This window comes from Thermobia domestica, chromosome 3 (genome assembly GCF_964235325.1).
Source record: "Thermobia domestica chromosome 3, izTheDome1.hap1.1, whole genome shotgun sequence".
Taxonomy (NCBI): Eukaryota; Metazoa; Arthropoda; class Insecta; order Zygentoma; family Lepismatidae; genus Thermobia; species Thermobia domestica.
Window position 1 is genome coordinate 10,388,180 of NC_137456.1, and position 25,185 is coordinate 10,413,364.

The 25,185-nt window shown below is 35.5% G+C and overlaps 1 protein-coding gene across 5 annotated transcripts in view; it reads right to left on the reverse strand.

The window, feature by feature from the left end:
• Positions 1-25,185, reverse strand: part of PICK1 (protein interacting with PRKCA 1) — a 69,827-nt gene that overhangs the window by 22,256 nt on the left and 22,386 nt on the right. For 3 of the 5 annotated variants that reach the window (XM_081754018.1, XM_081754019.1, XM_081754021.1), the window contains 2 exons: positions 5,314-5,425; positions 3,618-3,746 (listed from right to left, as the gene is read on the reverse strand). In XM_081754018.1, the coding sequence (XP_081610144.1) occupies positions 3,618-3,746; positions 5,314-5,425 (241 nt within the window). Of the gene's footprint in view, positions 1-3,617; positions 3,747-5,313; positions 5,426-8,109; positions 8,203-13,200; positions 13,280-25,185 lie in introns of all 5 variants that reach the window. The other 2 variants (XM_081754020.1, XM_081754017.1) reach the window with 2 other exon arrangements.

The following is a 25,185-nucleotide window of genomic DNA, read 5'->3' on the forward strand; positions in this document are numbered from 1 at the left end:
GGCATTAAAAACTTTAGTGAACAATAGAAAGAAGTAACTTCATACAAAGCAAAAACAATAACTGTCCTTAACACGGAAGAGAATTCTTCGCAAAACTATTAACAGCCACTGCACAGAAAATCTAACAGTCTTTGAGTTACGGTACAGTCAAAAGAATCAGAAGAAATAGGTTCTTCGACGGAAATACATCTGAGCATCCTCATTACAAGATGGATGGAAAGCGGTGACCGAGTTTAGAAATATCAAAAATAATATTTTGACCGAAGTGGAAGAGGATACAGGGTTATGACGTAGTTAGGTCAAATTTACGGTTTGTAATGTGAAAGAGAATTGAAAACGATTTGTTTCAGTTCATTCGAGAAGTATGATACAGACCTATGCGTGAGTTGGATCTCTCCGCACAGTCTATCGTGTTCATTAACCCGTAAAGACCCATCCGTGGTCTGTAGGGCAAGTAAATAATTAGCTCCGAGACTTATCTCACTTAACTGAATTAACTTACGGCCAAAGTGTACTTATGTTGAAGTCACTTTGTGTAATCGCAAATTTTACTCGTCGTTACATTTTGTTATATAGTGTAGGAATGGTTGTAATTATGTAAGTACAATAAGTCATATATTACAAGTATGCATAACTGATTAATTTAGGTAGTGCAAGATAGAGTTAACTAGGTCTCATATGACGTTGGCCAGGTGTACTCTGGAGTAGAAAGGGAGCTTAATATCGCTTTCTCTCGAAATTCGTCTTCATGGCGAATGACTCTTTGGATACATTTATAATTACATTGTGTAATGTATATGTTACATATTAATGCTGTCAATCTAGGTTGAAATGTTTTATGATTTGGACAGCACGATCCTAGAACCCACGATCTTTGATACTTTATACTACCGTTGTTATGATCCTTTGTAATTAACTCTGAAAAGAACTATAATTTACTACAATAAAAGGAATAGGAAGTTTCAATTGATTTGCTTTCATTTAATGGCTAATTGGTAACAGTGAATACCTAGGTTATTTCTAAACTATGTTCTAAATTTATATAAAAACCGACTAAAATTCAATTTCTCTACATTTATTTTATGTAGAACTAAGAACTGATCTGCCCTGTCAAGCGAAAAGGCCTTATCTCCATTTCACATACTTTCGAGAAAATAAGCAAAACGCGTTTTGGCTTAGGCTGTACGTTCAAATTTGTTGTATTTCAGTAAAACTTTATTAAATATATTTACACGATCTAAAATTTCTGTGGTAATACAGTTAAATATTTTTGCTTATGAATTGCCACTTAAGGTCTTTTGGCTTACTTTCAGGTAGTTTTGAATATAAGGTAAACACTCATGACGTCATTACCCCCCTACCTATTGGTCAAACCACGTCAATTTCTCTTTAGATAGATGCAGAATTGTACTTCGAACATTCCCATACCAATATCTCGATTTTCGAAAAATGTGGAGTTAAGGTCTTTTCGCTTAGGACGGCAATGATAGCTTATACTGAATCACAAATTGCGTGATGTAACAACCGTAGCACTCCGGTCACTACTACTAGCGCCACGCCACAACGACGACTACTTTTCGAAATTATTAGGCCTCATTGAGAATACACTACGCTTCAGAAAAATCAAATAGCTTTTAGATTTTGTTTTTCTGTTTTAAAATGGGGCGAATTTACCTTTGCCTCTAGCGAACTTCAATCCCAAGCAATCAGTAATTCCAATAGGTCTCAAATGAAAGTCACATAATTCTAAAAGAAAATAACTCCTTTTCACTTTCAAACTACGTAAGAAACAGAATTCGAGATTTTAACAGATTTATACGTTTCATCGCTCATAGATGTCGAAAAAGTGATTTTTCGACATCTGTCCGTTTATCCGTCCCGGTATACATATACAGTAGGCCATACTGTTTACGGTATCGATACCAAAGTTTAACGTTTTTATGTGATCTTCCACGAGTTATTTTGAATTTTCTTCCCGCTCCGAAAAAATGAAATCTTCAAGTTTTACGTCCCACAGTTATGCCGGCTAAGCTAAAGGAGACGATGATTATTCGAAATGATTGAAAATGGTGGAATGAAGAAAGTGGGAGCAAACGGGAGAAGCACGAAAAAAAAAACGCCCCACACGGTGTTTATCCACCACAAAGTTCACTTGGCGCGAGCTGAGATCGAACCAAGGACCCCATGCACCAGAGGTGAACGTTCTACCACTGAGCCACCGCGGCCACCCTACTATAAAAAATAAGGGAAGTTTTCTTAAGGGTAAAAATAAAAAATTGCGATTTTCTCAAAAACGGCTCTAATGATTTTTTTTTTTAATATTTCATAAATCAAGTTTCCAAATACAACCCATTATGAGGTATCTAAGAAAAATCAAGAACGGGTAGTTTATTCTTGGGCTGAGTTTTCTTTCCAACGATTTTCTCAATAACGGGTCATGACATTTTGTTAGTATTTCAGAAATAAATATTTCATTATTATTCTTATAATGTTGCATAAATCACTTTCATGAGAATACCTATAAGGGATATTTACTCTTGCGTTTTTTTCTTTTTTTCTTTTTCTTTCTTTCTTTTTTTTTTTTTTTTTTTTTACAAATTTGTAAAATGTAACTTATGCGAGATTTTATTATAATTTTATAAACAATTATTTCATTAATAACCCTTACATATGGCATAAGTTATTTCTTATGGACAAATCTACAAGGGATGGTTTACTTCTGGGAATGACTTTTCTTTGGACGAAATTTTTCAAAAAAGCCTCAAATGTTTCATTCATAAAATCGGCACAACATGATTCACTTTAAAGAATTAGAGCGAGAATGTTTAGTGCGGTGGCCCTTACCTTTTATTGAGATGTGGTTATCTGTAGAAAGTTTTTCGATGTGCGCTATGATTTCCCTCGCATAAAAGCGGTCCTTAACTCGTAACTCTGGGCTTGATCGCAGCTTACATTATTATCTCCTAATGCATACTTCCTTATTACTTTGATATCATACAGGGTGTTTCAAAACAACACTGACAACGTCTGGGAGGTAATTCCTAACACGAAGATAAGACAAAAAGTATAAGACAAGACCAACCTGGGTGCAGAAACCCATTATTTCAGACTTATACTCTGCCGAAAACATGAAAAAAAAAAAAATGAACTTTAAAGGTTCACAGCTCCAATACTATGGGACCTAATGTAGTCGGGTCAAGACTTTACTTAGGAACTAGTATGTGCCCTATCCAAATATCCATGTTTCAGAATCCTGCGGTACTTCCGCAACAATTTTTATAGAAGTGTGTTGGTGAGTACTTCAAATTATATGCCCGTAGCCGAACTCCTTGTATAAAAATTGTTGCGTGAACCGCAGGATTTTGAAATATGTATTTTTGGACACTGCACATATTAGTTCCTAAGTTAAGTCTTGACCGGACTACGGTAGGTCCCATAGTATTTGAACTATTGACCTTTAAAGTTCATTTTTTCACATTTTCGGCAGCCTATAATTCCGAAATGAAGTATTTCTGCACCAAGGTTGGTCTATACTTTTTGTCTTATCTTAATGTCAGGAATCATCTCCCAAACGTTGTCGTTGTTTTGAAACACCCTGTATTTTCCTGAATACTTACTTTGCATGCTTGTATCATTTTGGCCACTTCCACTTTGGTTTTTCCTTTCACTGAAGTTCCATTGACACCAATCAACTCATCCCCACTTTGCAAAGTTCCATCTTTGGCAGCCGGAGTGTTATCGAACACCTGAACAAAAGAAATACAAATTTTCAAGTAAATTAATAACAAAACACTACTCTAACCTACTCCATATTCCAATGATTCAAATTAAATATAAACACATTCGTTATACGTAACATTTGAATAAATAGAAAACTTTTGTTTGTTTGTTTAAATTCGCATTGACAACCTTGGTTATATAAGAAGTGTATGTACTGCAGTTTAAAGTGGAATTCGAACTACTGTAATAATTTCAAATTTAAAGTATTTCTAACCGAGAATCGAATCCGGGACACTGTGTATCAAAAGAGCACGCGCTAGTCACTAGACCTGCAATGAGCATTATGTCTGAATTACGAGACAGAGACCATTGGTCAGGAAATCCAGAAATATCCGATGGTCTTACCGTATAATTACTTTACTAAAGACAATCTAAGCGATCATGAGAAATTGTGGACTTAACGCTAGGGAGTCATTTGGATTGAGTTGATTTTGAGCTTAATGACCCGTTCAGAAGAGAGGCTACATGAGACGTGGACCTAAAGCTTAACGTGGGATCCGAACTACATGAGATCCCGCCGGGAATCGAACCCGGATCTCCCATGTCAAAAGCATGTACACTAACCATTTAGCCACGAAAGAGCTCACAGTCAGACGTTCAAGTAACATCACTGAGACCTCCATTCTCGCCAACAGCCACATAAGAAGAACGAAGATTTAACATATGTATACTGTGTAGTAGCAAACAGTTTTTAATCAGCGGTGTTGATGTTTTAATTTCTTTTATTTATTTATTTTATTTGATATCCAACTAATTTTCATACTATATCCTCGCTAAAACTTTTTCTCACTTATGTCTTGAGAATGCTATTTAACATGTTAGCTGAAACTTAACTGCGCAATACAGAATTACAAAGTGAGTTTGTCCTACGTACATCAAGAAGTTACGCGTCAACACCGTACACCAAGGAAGGGTTAAAAAGTGTTCACGACATAAACACTGTTTCAGAAAATGTAATACTCTTCTCCATTTGGTGTCTTCAGAGAAGAATATAACTTTTTTTTGGGAGGGGGGACAAAACAGTTCCGAGATCTGATCTGATTTCGTTAACTTCTTGGTGCACGTATGATTCCAGTTTTAATATCATCACTCTAAAAACAGCAGTTTTTTTTTTCGTTTGGGTGTACAAGGCTTTACGGCTGCTGTACCCACAGCAACACCTAGTATCAGAACCTTCAACTTTAACTCGAAATAACCTCATGTACAATATGGTAACACGTTACACCAAATAAGGGTACTTTATGTCCACCACCACTTTTTTTTTAATTTTAGGTTATTTTCTACAAATTAAAAGTATTGAATGACAGAAAATAATTTTGACACAAAACCTGAGTTATGGCATGATACTAAAGAAACATTTATAAAAATTCTTATCCTAATAACAGTGTGGACAACTTTTCGCTCACCTTGGTGGACGTAGGGTTAATAGTTTTGTTTAATTTGATAAGGGAAAAGAAAATGGGCAAATTTCGAATTGTTTTGGAATGTAGTATCACAGGTATTACACATTAAATAATGAATATGCGTACCTACCTGTACAATATAGAGACACGGGCAGAGAGGTGCTCCACCCCCAATACTAATTCCGATCAAATTCGTGTTATCTTTCTTAATCGTTATGCTGCCTGAAGTTACGGTCATCCCCCTGAAAAATAACAAAAAATAATGCTTCGAGTTTGGTAGAAATAATGAAAAAAAAAAAAATCAAGCGTCTCGGGAATGAATTGCTGTGAAGACAAAACTCCTCCTGTACAAATGAAAGAACATGTTAAAAATATTTTTAATTCAAATATTATACCGGTATTAAACATCTTACATCATGTTTTATTTCTACACATCATCGATTGGCTCCCTCCGCCCCTCAAAAAGAAAAAAAGTGCACACTCTAAATAATAAAGTAACTGTGGCAACTGCGTAATGCAGGGTTTTTCAACTTGGGGTCGCGAGAACGTTTCATTGTGGTCGCGAAGATAAGCGCAAGATATGAATATAATTAGAATCTAACACCACAAAATATTCTGAATGTTGTTCTGATAAGCATATTTTTAATTTTATACATACTGTTAAGAACAACAAAAACTAGGTCTATTAAACATTTTCAACAAGTGCAAAGTTGATAAAAACTCAATTTAAATAAAAGTGGTACCATATGAAACTAATGAGAACTGCATATTGAAATTCCAGAAAAAAATAAATGCAACAAAACCTACATATTGAAATACAATTAAAATTGAAACCTAATGAGAGAGTACCTGAGCATGGTGTGATTTCACTAGTGCGGCAATGTCCGGTTCAATCTTCGTGACGCATATCATCAAGTCATTTAAAATACTCAATACCTTTTCTTTAACAACTGTCCAAGTTCTTTTAACCAAAATTAGAAATCACTTTATTTTTTATCATATGATCCAAACTTAAAGAAGTTATGAAGTTTTAAAATTTTCAAATGTCCTCCATTTTGAAATAGTATGGCGGACGGATTCCATATTTGTAATATGAATGAACCTGCCAAAGTTGGTTTTAATCCATTTGCTTTTAGTGAAGTTACTGTATCCATTATATACAAGAAATAGATGGATATCGTGGGATCTCCGCAATAGGTATATTAAAAATCCCACACAAGCTTATTACAAACTAGAAATTATAAGGGGAGTCGCTGGCAAGATGTGATAAAATGGGGGTCGTGATACGAATTAGGTTGAGAACCACTGCCGCAATGGATGAATAAGTTCAGTACATTCTCGTCTGCTTGAAACAGAAACAATTTTGTTTAACATTGAGAAAATAAAATTGCTTATTTTAGCGCTTTCATTTAAGAGATGATAGTAAGAGAAACAGACTCGAATTTTTTCGTTTTAACCGACTTCTCATTCAAAAATGACTTCCTTGTCAAAAACTGATAACGAATTAGACAAAACAACCTTCTGAAATGGTCCGCCATCTTAAATAACGTTCCAAGGGTCTTAATTACACTCTCCATTACTTCTTTTGAAATTGCCGTAGGTAACTTAAAAGATAATTAAGATCAAAAATGTAGAAAGTAGGGATAGCCAATTCCGGAAAATAAATTTTCCGGAACCCGGATAATTTTGGCCATCCCTAGTAGAAAGTGAAGCTAACACTGAAGACAAAACTGAATTACATAATAACACTATTTTCAAATCTTTTATTAGGACTAATAAGTTTGTATTGTTATTAGGATCATCTAGTGGGCCTTGTACGATTGTAATGTTATTAGTCTCATCCTAGTGGGTCTTATAAAATTGAAATGTTATTAGAATCATTTTAGTGGGCGTTAAGATTGTAATGTTACTAGAATCATCCTAGTGGGCCTCATAAGATTGTAATGTTATTAGAATCATTCTAGTGGGCCTTATAGCATTGTAATGTTATTAGAATCATCCTAGTGGGTCTTGTATGATTGTAATGTTATTAGAATCATTCTAGTGGGCGTTATAAGATTATAATGATACTAGAATCATCCTAGTGGGCCTCATAAGATTGTAATGTTATTAGAATCATTCTAGTGGGCCTTATAGCATTGTCATGTTATTAAAATCATTCTAGTGGGCGTTATAAGATCGTAATGTTACTAGAATCATTCTAGTGGGCGTTATAAGGTTGTAATGTTACTAGAATCATCCTAGTGGGCCTCATAAGATTGTAATGTTATTAGAATCGTTCTAGTGGGCCTTATAGCATTGTCATGTTATTAAAATCATTCTAGTGGGCGTTATAAGATCGTAATGTTACTAGAATCATCCTTGTGGACCGCATAAAATTGTAATGTTATTAGAATCATCCTAGTGGGCCTTATAAGATTGTAAGATTAGTAGGTCCGTCCGCTACTCTACACGATAACTCTTGAACGAAAGAGAATTTTTGCATTTTTTTTCTTGAAATACATAGCTAGATCAATTCTCTTGGCCGAGTTCGTCAATGAAGTCAATCCACTAACATCTTCACAGGTAACGGTGAATTTAAAGGTGGTTACCCATACCCCATTTTCTCTTATTGAAACAAAGGCAGTAGAAATTACACACCTCGCCGTTAAATTGCAGAAAATGTCTTGCAGCAGGTGGCATCTACCGGACAAAATTCGCGCAATGATCTTTTTACTGTCTTTAGCAAAGTTTTTTGTAGTTACAAATGTGGGAACGCAATTTATGACGTCATTTAACTTATGAGCGCTCGAATGTTTGTACTATACGGAACTGAATCAGTTCATATAAGTAACGAATCAAAAGAAGTGCACTATTTACACAGAAACATACATACACACATTTAAAAATATACATATACAGAAACATTCACCCAGAAAGGACTTACATTTTATTTTCATAGGTCAAATGCAGAGGAACCCTTTCCGAGCACACCTCCTCCTCATCATCATTCAAGACATCCTCTTCCGTAAGCTCCTTTCTTTCGGCACAATGGTTGAAAGCACAAAGAGATACAGCAGAACATGCTCAGCTATTTTCATTATTGTTTTTTTTTCTTTACAAGAAATAAAAGTTAAGTTCGGAAAAAGGGAGGGGGATAAAAACACCTGAAACATACTAGGAGGAAGTTCAACTTTATTGTACATATAGTTTATATATATATATATATATATATATATATATATCGCACCTTCTACAGAAAAGTGACACAAGTCAAATAAAGATCCAAGCTCGTATCCCTCGCGAGAAAAATGACATAACTCGTAACTTGTTTTAAAGTTATTTTATAATCACAATGTTTTTTTTTTCTCTTATGTGTAAAAGTATTGTAAATATAGCTTTAAAATTATCCCAAAATCAGAGTGTACTAGAACAAAAATGACAAATTTCGTGTTATGTCACTTTTATTGCGAGGGATCGAATTTGGAGCTTAAGGTTTTTTGACTTGTGCCACTTTTCTCGACAAGGTGCGATATATCGGGTGTTCTAAAAATGGTGCACGTGGACAACACAGCACTATTCTAGAAGTCAAATTAAAGCGAAATATATATATATATATATATATATATATATATATAATTCTATACCTTTCGGGCTGTCGTCTAGAGACGCGAACTGCACTATATGGCAACGTCACTGATGACGAACCCTACAGCAGATCTACCAATCTATCAAATAGCTACATGAATTCTTTTCAGATGGCAGTTACAGATTGCCACTAGCACCATCTATTACCGTAACAATGGATGTAACTGCTTGATGGATTCGTAGATCAATGCTAATGTTTCCAAGTGAAACTGCAACGTTGCCACACAGTGAAATTTTTTATTTTCCTTAGCGGCATACATATGGTTAGTTTTAGTTTGTGAACCCCCTGGTTCTATAGGGGCCGCGGTGGCTCAGTAGTAGAGCGTTCACCTCTGGTGCATGGGGTTCCTAGTTCGATCCCAGCTCGCGCCAAGTGAACTTTGTGGTGGACAAGCACCGTTTGCATGGGTTTCCTCGGGGTTCTCCCATTTCCTCCTACTTGCTTCATTCCACCATTTCTTTCATCTCTCATCATCACAGTCTCCTTTAGCCTAGCCGGCATAATCGTGGGACGTAAAACTCAAAGATTTCATTTCATTTTTTCCCTGGTTCTATAGTCCAAATGCGTTCAACTGAGTAATGCTGTCACCGCACAACGCCACTGTTTCTGACCTTTAAAACTAGAATTTTCCTAACACTTAACATGACTGATTGATACGTATTTATGCTCTTCGTCAGCACTGAGGCTATGTTGGGGGAGATCTACGGCTTATAAGTGGGATCTGAACCATTGTAGTACGCTTGATCTTTCATGAAGACGAGACAATTTGATGTGGAAAGCCCTACATTATGACGCGTTATCTTGCATGATACATCCGCCAACTGTACAAAATTTCAGGTCCCTGTCATGGTTCAGAGTCCACGTTAATAGTGGCTCCTGTTCATAGTCTTCCTGCTACAAAAAGACGTAAAGCCCGAAAGCTCACAACCCAAGTGGGAATCGAAACCCGGGACCTCGTGCAGCGAAGACTCTAGCCATTAGATTGGGAAGAAGGGCTATTTAACACAAGTTAGTCACCAACTGCTGCTGGGCCAATACGTAAAAGAAAGCGCTCAACTAAAGTCGAATCTGAGACCACGTGAGCATCAAAAGCACGCGAGCTAATTCATCTTGAATATCAAACACAATACAACATTCATTCGCTTGCAATATTACTGACACGAATACGTATTGAAACCTTAGCAAAACGAATAACAATTTCGCAAAAGCAATTTCAATATAAAAATGCTGAGAGTAATACAGATAAATCTGGACGCTCCTCGAACTCTCATCCTGGGTCTCGAACCCTCTCATCTTGTATTTGCCGAGCGATTCCTCTAATTGACCTCTAGCAACTCCCAACTAGCTTTATGTATATATATATATATAAAACAATAAAAATAATGTTTCGCTTGTGAACAATTATGCCCACTGAATGAAATTTATAAATGAAGTGGGAAATCCCCGAAAATAAACTAAAACAGGTAAGATTGTCTGTGAAAAGAACGTTGTCAACAACGTACTTATTACAAACTACATATTAAGAGGATGTAAATTTAGTTCTATAGGTGGATTTCACCTATATTCTGAAATTCTCGCGCCAGTCATACCTTGTCTGCCCTTCGAAGAAAACTCCATGTGTTGGAAATGAAATAGCAAGTTTAGTATTAATACCGTACGTTCTTGGAAAGCGTATCAGAATAAGGCACTGATCATTATTACAAATTTATTTAAACGTAATTCCAATGACTCCTTTAGATTGTACACTCTTCCTCCTACTACGCTTCTTAAAACAGAATCTAATACAGATAAAAAGTGACAGAAATATCCACATCCAAGCAGAGTATTAAATTACATATTACACAGTTAACAAAGAAATGCAGAAAAAGAGGAGATTCTAGAGAATGCATATATACTATTTATTGGAGAACACCAAGAAATTAAAGTAATATATTAAGAGATAGTAAAGATGATACAACAGTAAGTTTTACCAACTAGAATTAAATAAAATTAAGCATTTTCTTTAAAGAAATTTACTAAGGAATTAGTAATAATAATGGTATGTTTAATATGTTTTCAAAATTTCATTAAATATATAGAATGGAATTATACTGTAATATATACCTAAAATAAACTTTTTTTTTTTTTTTTTTTTTTTTTTTTTTGCACAAACACACACATATATATTCAAACTTTTGAGAATTGTAAATGCTATTATCATTTATCTTTTACTAACATCAAGAAAATTTCGTAGATATAAATTGACATCAACTAGACATTTTTTATAGCATGTCTACATTGTACATTGGTGGAAACTATGCCGAAAAATAGTTTAAAAGGTGGGCTTTTCCATGGAAAAATAAATTTGGCTTGAACAAACCTGTTTAATTATTTTTCTTTTCAAAACGGTACATACTTTCCGGAGACGCCTCGTATATATATATATATATATATATATATATATATATATATATATATATATATATATCATTGATCAGAAATATTATGGAAAACGATCTAAGGATCGGAAGAACAGAGACACTGTGGCACAGCTCAGTAATAATAAGGTTCTGCTTTCGCCAAGCTTTGTTTTTACTTAAATTCTTTGTTTTGAAATTACGAATCATATAACAAAGTATTGTTTCCATTGTGGTGAAAACAAATGAATGTAAACAGTTACTATCAAAACTTCTGATAAGAAACGAAAGTTACCAGTGTTATGTTCCATTTTTTCAATTTTTTTAAATAGAAGTATCCATTTTTATCAAAAACTCCATCTTATTTCTTACTTTAATGAAAATTACTAGTGTTATGTTCCATTTTTTCAATTTTTTTTTTTTTAAATAGAAGAATCCATTTTTATCAAAAACCCCATCTTATTTCTTACTTTAATGAAAATTACTAGTGTTATGTTCCATGTTTTCAATTTTTTTTTTTTTTTTTTTTTTTTTTTTAATAGAAGAATCCATTTTTATCAAAAACTCCATCTTATACCTTACTTTAATGAAAATTACTAGTGTTATGTTCCATTTTTTCAATTTTTTTTAAATACAAGAATCCATTTTTATCAAAAACTCCATCTTATTTCTTACTTTAATGAAAATTACTGGTGTTATGTTCCATTTTTTCAATTCTTTTTAAATAGAAGAACCCATTTTTATCAAAAACCCCATCTTATTTCTTACTTTAATGAAAATTACCAGTGTTATGTTCCATTTTTAATTTTTTTTTTTAAATAGAAGAATCCATTTTTATCAAAAACTCCATCTTATTTCTTACTTTAATGAAAATTACCAGTGTTATGTTCCATGTTTTCAATTTTTTTTAAAATAGAAGAATCCATTTTTATCAAAAACTCCATCTTATACCTTACTTTAATGAAAATTACTAGTGTTATGTTCCATTTTTTCAATTCTTTTTAAATAGAAGAATCCATTTTTATCAAAAACTCCATCTTATTTCTTACTTTAATGAAAATTACTGGCGTTATGTTCCATTTTTTCAATTCTTTTTAAATAGAAGAATCCATTTTTATCAAAAATCCCATCTTATTTCTTACTTTAATGAAAATTACCAGTGTTATGTTCCATTTTTATTTTTTTTTTTTTTTTTTTTTTTTAAATAGAAGTATCCATTTTTATCAAAAACCCCACCTTATTTCTTACTTTAATGAAAATTACCAGTGTTATGTTCCATTTTTTCAATTTGTTTTTAAATAGAAGCATCCATTTTATCAAAAACTCCGTCTTATTTCTTACTTTAATAAATAGTTCACATGAAGAACACTGTTCCTGTTCCCAATGTTTGAGGAATAATTCACTCCTCTTACGGAAAGGTAATTTCAAGTAGTAAAATTTTAGAATTGTGAAGTGTCAGAAATGATTTTTTTTAAAACCAAAATGATGATGAAAAAATTATATCTAAAGCTAAAAAATATACATTTTATGATAAAAGTTTATCTTAAAAATAAAAATAACGTAAACGTAATAATATATGTGTATATATATTGGTAAAACTTGTCTGCAATTTTACAGTACAACATATTCTACAAATACTTCTAGAAATAAACATAGACATCTGACGGATATTTGAAGATATCAACACTATATACATCCTGGACAGTTTCAAAGAAACTGACAGGAAAGAAAAGAAAAAAAAAAGAGAAACAAATGCTCATATGGATTAAGATACAAGCACCATGAACATAGGTTAGTTACATACATTATTTCATGCAAAAGTGCATGTACAGATATATATACAGTATAATTGAGTGAAGAGGTGCAGAAGTTGAAATGGTGCAAGAGAGGAGATATATATATATTACAAGACAAACACACGAAGGAATCTCTAGAATATGGGAACAACAACAAAAATTACAACACATTCTCAGTATGTTGAGTTTACGATTACCTGTATATAGAACTTGTACTTGGGCTTCCTGGATCTCTTACCCTTTACGACGTTTTTAATGGTCTTCTGTCACTTGGTCCTAAACAAGATTTTAGTGTATACTCTACTAATGGTCAATGAGGGAATTATATCAAGTGATTGAAGAGGATGTCAATACAAAGGGTCTAAAAGTTGCTTGACAATACTCACTGTATGGTTAGATTGATAATAATAAATGTAACCGTGTACCCTCAGGTAATAAAACTGGTTACCACTAGTTAAGTCTCTGTATAATTTTATACTCGCACACATAAGCGAAATAAAACATCATATTAAAATATCTAATCTTGTTCAATCCGGAGAACGTTAAAAAAAAGGATATTCAGACTAATAATGCTTGCTATAATGTAAAATGTGCTTCTATTTTGTTCATCGTACACAATACTACATTGTTAAATTCAATTCTAGAACTATGTCAAAATTCAAAGCTGAAGCTACATCAGTTGTAACGGGAAAAAAGACAAATTTATTAATTCTGGTCAAAAGTTTGTGTTGTGTGTTTATTTTATACAAAGAATACTTACATACCTTTGTAGCAGATTCTGTTTACCGCCTAAAACTGAATCTTACTTTAAATTATTCACATACGAAGCTCTCTTCTTCTTACCTATAGGATATGGGATTTTTTCATTTTTTAAATGCAGGGTGCAGATTAACTACTGTAAACTCGATACATGTTAATATAAAACCTCAATGTCAAATGTTACAGAATAAAATATCGGTATCATTACGATATACTCGCCAATAGCTTGGTGAACTCTGATTATATTATACCATGGTTGAGTCGTACTGACTGTATCAGTATATTCCTACAACATGCTATTTGTTGCGGCCAATGGATTTCTGCCATCTTGTAAGTGCTACACTAGCTTCATACAAAAGCTCTTTCATGGCTATATAATTAGCATACACGCCTTCGGGACGGAGACCTGAGATCTATTCCCGGTGGAAGCTCATGTGGTTTGGATCTCACGTTAAGGCGCAAATCTATGTCTCATACAGTATGCGCAAAACAAACAGTACTGAAATCACATCGTTGACATTTATTTGTTGTACAACATAATGAAATATAAGAAACGTTGTCAAATAGATGTCAACTAAATGATACTCAATATATATTGGAAATTTAAGAGGAATTGTGCCTGCGTTCAAAATGTCGACCATTACGGTGCACACATTCTTCATAGCAGTCCTGTAGATCGATGATCATCTTAAGTGACCATGGCAAGCTGGAAAGACAAAACAAATGACCGAATCTTCTCTCTTAACTCTGGTATAGTGGTAGGGGGTTATCTGCTCGGAAAATTGCTTCCTTCAGCATACCCCATATGTAGGTGTCTGCAGCCGTGGGGTCAGCGGAGTGGAAAGGATATGAAAAATTCGTTACATAGGAAACCAAGCGATGTCCAAACTCTCGTGGGAAGACGGACGAGTGACTCATTTGCAGTGTGGGCAGTAGATCTATCCTGCTTCATCCACTGTTGTTATAACAACAGATTTTTGGTGTGGCAAAAACCACGCAAATCATGCAAGAATTAGTCAATAATCACAACTGTCGAATGATGTTGCAATCAAGGAGGTAGACATGGCTTTCACCACTGAACCGTATGCTGGTGACGAAATCTTCATCTTCATCATATGCTACAGCTCCAGAGCAATACAGTCGACATGCGCGCTCATCTCCTGCAGTGAGATGCTGCCCCACACCGTATGAGCGGGAATAGTGCTCGACAATAAACACCTTCCCCTCTGTTGTGAGTAACATTAACTTCGCACCAACTGCACACTATGCTAGTCGACATACAAGTGTGCACACATGTGGCGCTGACAGCTCATACCATATTGCACCTGCGCGTCATCCGTACGCAGATTTCAGTGCTGTTTGTTTTGCCGCATACTGTATAACACTGGTCCTAAAACGAACAGCTTAACTCCAAACCAGCCAAATAGCTAGGTTCACGTCGACCAAATGTGATGATTACATCATTCATTGACACTGTCCAAAATACTACTCGAAGAAGTTCTGAACAATGTTGACCCGAAACACAATTCATTATTATCCTGTGGCAATCTACAAAATCTAGAGACAGCAAATGTTCAGTAAGCAGCGACATAACCGTTACCGATCAATGACGACTTTATCACATCCAATTCACGTGAATACAATCACATACGCAAATTATTAACAACTGGAGTCCATGACGCCAAACTTTAGGTATCAGGCCTACAAGAGGCACTGAGTTCGGTTCTGTGGTCTTACGAAAAGTACCGTATGCACTCGCGTTAATTTCCGCACTTTTTTTTTTTTTTTTTTAACTAAAATCGTGGTGTCAAAATGCAAGTGCGAACTTTACGCGGGTCGTTCAAAAAACGTGCGATTTTCAGTAAAAATTTTTCGAAGTAAATTTCATTTTGAACTTCCTACATAATACTGGTAAATAATTAAATAAAAAGCAAATGAGGGCCACTAATTGAAACAAAGTTATGGCATTTAAAATTAATAAACAAATTATTTAAATCTTACCTTTATTTTCTCCTCGAACATAACTTTCAACCACGTCAGAACACACTTGATGTAAAGTCACAAACATAACATACACTCATAAATGCAAAAATATTAAAATTACTTGTAACCAGCTTTTTTCACTGGAAAGAAACAAATGTTAATACACAAGCAGTGCTGGCACTTTTTTTTTTTTTTTTTTTTTCACTCGTCATCTGACGAACTGTCGGTAAAGTCCGAGTTATTATCGGTGTTTTCTTCGTTCACTTTATCTTCCCAAAGGAGATCGTCTTCCGATCCATCAAGTGCGTTTGATATACCAGTTACCTTAAAACTTTTTAAAATAAGATCACTGGATATGCTTTTCCACGCAGCAAGAATCCACGTACAAACTTCCGAGATTGACGCCCTTCTTAGACGTCCAGTTGCCAGAAGTACGAAAATCGGAACCGTATTACAAATACCACAAGACGTAACTTAGATTTTTAGAGTGCGGACATTACGCGAGTCACCCCCCCCAAAAAAAAAAAAAAAAATTCTGAAGTTGGTGTGCGGACATTACGCGAGCGTATACGGTATTCTGCTCCTGTGTTCTATGAAAACAAAAGAAGCTGCATGGAGCTACTAATTTGCAACAGGTATCTCCTGTGATGTTATCTGATAAGGTATCGCTGATCTAATATCGCGGAAAATTCTAGGTAGATGTGACAGGTACTCAGCAATTGTGCTGTGTTCGCTGGATAGTAATATTTCTTATGATCGATGGTAATATACTCACGTAAATTCTGAAACAGAATGCTCCATTCGATCGGTAACTACTATCATGTAGGTAGCTCCATTCGATCGGAGCTACCTACATCGATCGTTGTACAGAATGCTCCATTCGATCGTTACACCAGTTGCTGAGGAAAATTACCTTCTGACCTAGACGCCACTTCAGAAAACCAAGCGTCACAATAACACAAATCCAATTTGATGTTATACCGCAGAGTACAAAGGTGAAAGAGTCTTTACAATCCTGTATGTGCTAGACTAGGTTCATGTAAGGCTGTCCAATAACATGGACACAAAGACCTACGTGGTTGGTGGTATAAAAATTTGTGAAGTTTTACAAAGTAGCAATGTGTATTTTATGTCCATGCATATACCTTGTACTCTGAGCGGTAGAATATCAATTGTCCATTTTTCTGAACAGATCAAAATCCTCTAATGATTTTCCAGCCATTTATGTTACGATTCAAGATAAGCTGGAAACTTTGAACTCTATAACGAATTTCTTTTAATCTGTCTAAGCACATAAAAATCAGAATTATTGGCAGGTAACTATTGCGAATACTAACAAAATAAATAAATAAATAAATTTTAAAAAAAGCAAGGAAAGCTACGCGCCAGACTCATATTTCCACTTTCCAAAGCGATCTGACCCGAGATTTTCCGAGCCCTTATCATGTCCTATTTAAATTCCCATTAAGAGTTCATTTTTGTTTGTGATGATTACATTGGCCAATGTTGGACTTACCTCAAGAGTTAATACATTGCACCTGATTAATATAATATAATATAATATAATATATATATATATATATATATATATATATATATATATATATATATATATATATATATATATATATATATATATATAAACAAGCCATCAACCCAGGTTGGCAGCACTTGACGATTTACAAGATTTCCAAATTGCTATCCCACGACTCTGGTATTTTAGTAAAATTTATATTACAAAGTACAAAACTAATAGTTATGTTAAATTTTACTAAGTTTCAACATTGATCCCCAAACCGAAGAGATTACAATTTCATTAATCTGCAACCTGCATACCTTTGTATTGTATAAATTGAAATCCCAGCCTAAGTCTTTCAGGGGCTACAAAGAAAACAAAGCAGCGGTGCACTTAAGTGATGTGACAATGCGCAGTTTCCGATTTACTTACATATTTATTAACTCATCATCATCATCATCGTCGTCTTTTTTCTTCTTATCAGCTGCAGGTTTCTCGTCCTTTTCATTCCCAGATTTACTGGGGCTGCTTGAGATGTGGAAATTATTTAAACATTAACAACCTTGCTTAAATACGGTTTGTAAAAGTATCAAAACCAATTTGGAGTCAAAGATTAACTGCACTCTAAGTTTCATGCTTTTTTTATGGTATAATTAATTATAACATGCTTTTGGATATAATAGATATTCTTTAAAATATCAGTGCGTGGAAATACGTATTTACAAATAAACTTATGACTACAATTAAGACTTCCATTATACACAAAAAAAAAAAAAAAAAAGACACCTATTTGACTGTTCCGTACGGGGTCTCTGTGGCTCAGTGGTAGAGCACCTACTTCTGTTGTGTGGGATTCCTGCCAAAGTAAGTTTGTGGTGGACAAAATCGTGCTCACAGGTTTCCTCGTGGTACTCCCGTTTCCTCCCACTTTCTCACTCCATTAATTCTTCCATTATTATTCACTTGCTTTAATCATAGTCTCCGTTAGCCTAACGGGTATAATCATGGGACGTTAAACTAAAAGATTTCATTTTTCGACTATTCCGCATTTTACGGGCTTTGTTGCACTATTTTGCACTTTATGATTGCCGCTTACTTTAAGTTGGTGCATAACTTCGTCCCACTTTTATTTATTTATTGTATGAAACAAATACAAGTATAGTAGTCTCAGTCTAAAGACAGCCAGTTGTTCGCAAAGGGATGCCGCCCCCGTGTAAGGTTTCTTTTCATACTGTCTTGTTCGGTTTTTCTCTCCCTTGAAAAGTAACTGACAGGCAATAAACTGAACCCAAACTGTTGCCAAATCTTTCTCAATGATCCTTTTTCTTTGACCCTCCTCCACACACACTCACACTGACACATGGATGGAAGAGAAAGAGAGGGAGAGAGAAAAAGGGGGTGAGGCAAAGGAAGGCACGATGTATGGCAACGTTTAGTTTTTATCTTCTTCCGAAAAAACCACAAACTTTATGACGCCTTCTTTGTGCTAAATTCAAAGTCTCCCGTCTGGCTATCGTCTGAGCGCGTCTTCTATACTAATCACTGATATATACCCTGCATTCTTAGGGACCACTTTGACTCAATAGTAGTGCTCACCTCTGGTGTGAGGGATTGCTGGTTCGACTTGAGGGCATGTGAGTTTGTGATGAACAGCACTATGGGTTATCCCGAGATTCTTCAATTTCCTCCCACGCTCTCGTTCCACCAATAATTTCAGTAATGATCCGTCTCAGTCTAAAGAGCATAAGCACAGAACTCTGAAATAAAACTTTCATTTCGCCGCATTTTCCTGCATTCTGTATGAATGCTTTCCAGAGCTGTAGGTGTTTTTCGTCAGCACACTTGAAAAAAGTGGCAATGATAATCGGAAGAACTGGTGAAGTCAATTTTGAAGAGCAGCTAATTTAATAAATCACCACATAGGTTCTCCACATACTGCCGGACAGAAACGAAACACTCACGACAATTCGTGACGAAAAGTTTGAAATTATACAATTAGCGATGAGCAAAGGAATACTAATGACAACTTAATGGTTCCTGTTCTTACCATAAAATAGATTTAATTAATGGGAACTCATGGCACCGATTTTTGGACATTTCCAACACAAACTTTCAGAAGTTGCATTCTTGTTAAATGGTTGCAGGTCGCTTTAATAGTCAACTCACTAGTTAATTCACGAGGTTTCATCGTGCAGAATAGGACCTGAGAGAGAATATATTCTTGGGATTCTGAAACCATATCAGAGAACCGTCTGTCGTCTCCTATCACCGTTGTCATTCCATAGAAATTAATGCTGAAACTAATGGAGTAAATGTGTACCACTTTCGTAAAGAAGTAAAGAGATCTCACTATGTAATACTGGTCTTGCTCTACGATCACTAACATTGAAACCGGGAACAACTCTTTTCTGTCACTTCCGATTTGAATAAAAAGGAGATGGGACATATTCTTAGAAACTAATTCACTAACTCTATGACCTATGGAACCCAGAGGTTCAATGTCGCGTTCCCAAAAGCTCTTCACTGACTTCTGCCCTTAGTCAACTGAATCCAGTTTCTACTTTGGATTCCTATTTCTGCGAGATCCATCTTAATATTGTTCTCCCATCTCCGCCTAGGTTTTCCTAATGGACGCTTTCCGATTGGATTTCCATTTAAAACTTTGAAAGCGTTCCTACTTTCTTCCATTCTGGCTACATGACCTGCCCATGTGAGCCTCCTAGACTTGATGACCCTAACAATGTTTGGTAAACGTCTAGTCTTAGAAAACTATATTTATACGAAGGTCAGTCAAAAAATTATCCGCAATGTGGCTATAACTTCTCTTACATTGCTGATACTGACATCTGTCTTCATTTATTTTATTGTTATGTTGCTGTGGTCATGCTATGAAAGTTTGATCCTAATTCCTCCATTTGTCTTTCTTTTGTTGCATGCTATGAAAGTTTGATCCTAATTCCTCCATTTGTCTTTCTTTTGTTGCATGCTATGAAAGTTTGATCCTAATTCCTCCATTTGTCTTTCTTTTGTTGCATGCTATGAAAGTTTGATCCTAATTCCTCCATTTGTCTTTCTTTTGTTGCATGCTATGAAAGTTTGATCCTAATTCCTCCATTTGTCTTTCTTTTGTTGCATGTTATGAAAGTTTGATCCTAATTCCTCCATTTGTCTTTCTTTTGTTGCATGCTATGAAAGTTTGATCCTAATTCCTCCATTTGTCTTTCTTTTGTTGCATGCTATGAAAGTTTGATCCTAATTCCTCCATTTGTCTTCCTTTTGTTGCATGCTATGAAAGTTTGATCCTAATTCCTCCATTTGTCTTTCTTTTGTTGCATGCTATGAAAGTTTGATCCTAATTCCTCCATTTGTCTTTCTTTTGTTGCATGCTATGAAAGTTTGATCCTAATTCCTCCATTTGTCTTTCTTTTGTTGCATGCTATGAAAGTTTGATCCTAATTCCTCCATTTGTCTTTCTTTTGTTGCATGCTATGAAAGTTTGATCCTAATTCCTCCATTTGTCTTTCTTTTGTTGCATGCTATGAAAGTTTGATCCTAATTCCTCCATTTGTCTTTCTTTTGTTGCATGCTATGAAAGTTTGATCCTAATTCCTCCATTTGTCTTTCTTTTGTTGCATGCTATGAAAGTTTGATCCTAATTCCTCCATTTGTCTTTCTTTTGTTGCATGCTATGAAAGTTTGATCCTAATTCCTCCATTTGTCTTTCTTTTGTTGCATGCTATGAAAGTTTGATCCTAATTCCTCCATTTGTCTTTCTTTTGTTGCATGCTATGAAAGTTTGATCCTAATTCCTCCATTTGTCTTTCTTTTGTTGCATGCTATGAAAGTTTGATCCTAATTCCTCCATTTGTCTTTCTTTTGTTGCATGCTATGAAAGTTTGATCCTAATTCCTCCATTTGTCTTCCTTTTGTTGCATGCTATGAAAGTTTGATCCTAATTCCTCCATTTGTCTTTCTTTTGTTGCATGCTATGAAAGTTTGATCCTAATTCCTCCATTTGTCTTTCTTTTGTTGCATGCTATGAAAGTTTGATCCTAATTCCTCCATTTGTCTTTCTTTTGTTGCAGATAAATCATGGCCGCTCCATTAGAAGTTTGCACTAAAGAGGAACAACGAGCAGTGATCCAGGTTTTGTGGTCGGAAGGTATATTAGGGGCCGCAATCCATCAAAAACTTTCGGCACAATACGGGAGCAGTGTCTTGCCGCAACAGAGTGTCTACGAATGGATTGAAAAATTCAAAAATGGTCGCACAGGTGTTACGCACGAGGAAGGAGCCGAACGACCATCTACGACCATAAATGATGACAATATTGAACGTGGACGTGACTTTATGATACCCAAGTCTGTGCCGAAAGTCTCTAATAGATTGCGGCCCCTAATATACCTTCCGACCACAAAAACCGGATCACTGCTCGTTGTTTCTCTTTAGTGCAAACTTCTAATGGAGCAGCCGTGATCTACCTGCAACAAAAGGAAAACAAACGGAGGAATCAGGATCAAACTTTCACAGCATGGCCACAACACCATAACAATAAAATAAACAAGGACAGAAGTTAGTGTAAACACTGTAAGAAAAGTTATAGATACATTGCGGATAATTTTTGACTTAACCTCGTATATATTAAGAAATATGTATTTCTATCTCATTGTTTTTGCTCTGATATCTGTCAACGGATTGACTGACGGACATAGCCGTTCTATAAGACTTCCCGTAGTTATATACAGCATAGTTTGAAAGTCTTAAAAAAAAAAAAAAAAAAAAAAAGAGAGAAAGACTATTTGTCTGAAATATGAGTGCTAATAAGAAGTGTTACTAATACACTTCATTCTTTACTTCAACTGCTTTCCAATATATACCACTCAAATTAGAACAAATTCTCTAACAATAACTTCTAAAAGTGATATTCATTCAAAATGCTGACTCCATTCACGTAAACAATGTATCATAAATAAACATATATATATAGGGTTCGGAAAAAAGTTACCACTTACATAGGATTTGTTATGTTCTTTTCGTTTCAGACAGACGGACACACGATTAAATCTGGAGGAAAGAAGGAGGATTGTCGTGTGGATGGAAGTATATCAATCGCCAACAATAGTGAGAAACAAGTTTAGTATAATCATCAGAAAAATCCCCCAAGTTGGTTAACCATTCGGTGAATATATGAAATATTTGAACGAATGGGTTCTATGGCCAATAATTATAAAAGTAACACTGGGCGACCCAGAAATATCAGAAATGAAAACAATATCGTGAATGTGTATAAAAAAAAAAAAAAAAAAAAAAAAAAAAAATGCTTGATTGTATGAGAAGATCACTTTCTCCTTGCTCGATCTCTTCGACGAATCCTGCACCGTGATTTGTGTTTCAAACCATCATCACATCCAAATTGTGGAAGCACTGCCTCAAGTAGATAAAACTGCTCAAGAAAAAATCGTAAATTTTAGTGGAAATGATCTACCTGTGCTGTTTCTGTATTTCGATGAGGCAATATTTCATGAGTGCTTATGTTAAAAGTAACAGTGATGTGGTCTATTCAACATCGCACATGAGCTGTGGGTGCACACATGGGATCAAATGTACGATGTGTGTTTCCAAGTTGGAAATAGTTGAAAAACAAATTCTAACTTGCCACCTATAACTGATGATTCCTACTTGGACATGTCAATGAATTTCATAGACAATTTTCCTATAGCCATTCTTACATAATTCATTTCAACATAATGATGCACCCGCACATTACTACGTAGGGTTTCGTAGGTACACTCATGTCCAAAATTATTGTCGCATGTCTATAAATATGTTGTTGTAGGAATATAATTTGATAACGAATTCTTCCGGTATTTCTTATCACGTGAGTATGTGTATAATCGGCAAAGACATGTATCTGGCAAATTCCATGTCAAAAGAGCAGTAAATAAGAACAATAAAACGAAAATAAAACTTTCTTGTCCATTTAGCAACATTTTGTTTTACTCATTCTAAGTTTCGTATTTATAATTCTTTTCCTATGAAATTTACCACAAATATACATTTCCCGATTATACACATAGTATTAGTAATAAAAGTACCCTGGAAAATAATTATCAAATTATATTCTTACAGGAAGACACTTATAGATATGCGACAATCATTTTGGACATGAGTGTACCTCTGCTGAATATTTGGCCGACGACAGATTGACTGGGGCGTGGTTTGCATCCAAACCAATCAAGGTCATCTTAGCCCGTGTAACCTCTGGTTATGGAGGATGGTAAAGGAATCCACATGACATTCACGACTTCCAACTAAGAACTATACAAGTGATCTGCTCTATGCTGCGACACTTGTACGCAAAGATCAAGGATTCAAGACTGACCGCATGTTCATGGTCAGACAGGCTTATTAAATATGTACGTATTTCAAGCATTTCCATGTACATGGTAACATTTTTACCGGGCCCTATATATATATATACATATATACAGAGGATGGACAAAATACCGAAACACCTAGTATAAAAGAGGTAGCTGTTTCAAACATGATCTGTGTCTGAATGGTAGGTGTCGCTGTGCTCACCGACACCTCCTGTGAGGTATACAACCTGGCCAATCGAACAAATGGGCCAATTACAGTTGAGCAACCGGTCCACGTAAGTTATCGTGAATCTCGTCTGAGCTGACAGAGTTTCAAAGAGGGCAAATTGTGGGTGCGCGTATGGTGGGAGCTTCCGTGATGAAAGTAGCGGAAATGTTTGGTTATCAAGAGGCACAGTCTCGAAGATCTGCCTACAAGTGATCGGAAATACTGCATCAGTGAAGCACCAGCGTGGACGGAAGTGTGTATTACGTGACAGAGGCAGACGCACATTGGATAGGATTGTGACCAAACAGAAGATCACCACGGCGCCAAAGATCACAGGTGAGCTGAATACAGTGCTTACAAACCCTGTTATCGTCAAAATAGTCAGAAGATAACTCCAGAAGCACGATATTTATGGCAGATCTGCAATTCTCAAACAACTCGTTACTGCTGACCATGCTGCAATAGGGAGGAGTGGTGCAACGCCCATAAAAATTGGACAAAGGAACAGTAGAAGACTGTCATTTGGTCGGATGGGTCATCCTTTACATTGTTTTTAACTGCTGGTCGACTTTACGTGTGAAGAACGCCAGCACAAGTATACGATACTGACTGTCTCTTACCAAGAGTGAAGCATGGTGGTGGTTCAGTGATGATTAGGGCAGCCATATCCTGGTATTTTGCCGGACCCATCATCACCCTGTATAGACATGTCACTGCTAAGAACTACGTAACCATTTTGAGTGACCAGCTGCATTCCATGGTGAAAACTTTGTTCTCAGATGGTAATGGCATGCTTCAAGGTGACAGAGCCCCTGTTCATACAGCTCACATCGTCCACGACTGGTTTGATGAGAGCACGAAGATGAAGTGTCACATCTGCCATGGCCTCCATAATCGTTAGACAATACTATTGTGGTCAGTTTTGAAGACCAAAGTGCGAGACAGCTACCCACCAGCGTCGTCTATACAATTTGCAACTTGCTTTGGAGGAAGAATGGTACAACATCCCTCTGACAACCATACACGACCTCTATTTCTCCATTCCCCGTCGACTGAAGGCCGTTCTACGTGCCAAAGGCGGTTCTACTCGCAATTAATAAAGGTAATGTACAATTTTTCAGGTGCTTCCATATTTTTTGTCCATCCCGTGTGTATATATATTTTGCAATCAAAGAAACTTGTTACAACAAAATCAGAATACCTAAAACTACAATGTATTGCTTCTGAGGGTGTTCGGAATACCAAGCTGGCGAATAAGAAAAATCAAATTATATTTTAAAGTGGAAAAATGTATATTCTTCTACAACAGCTCAAGAATTACAGGTGTAGAAAGCGG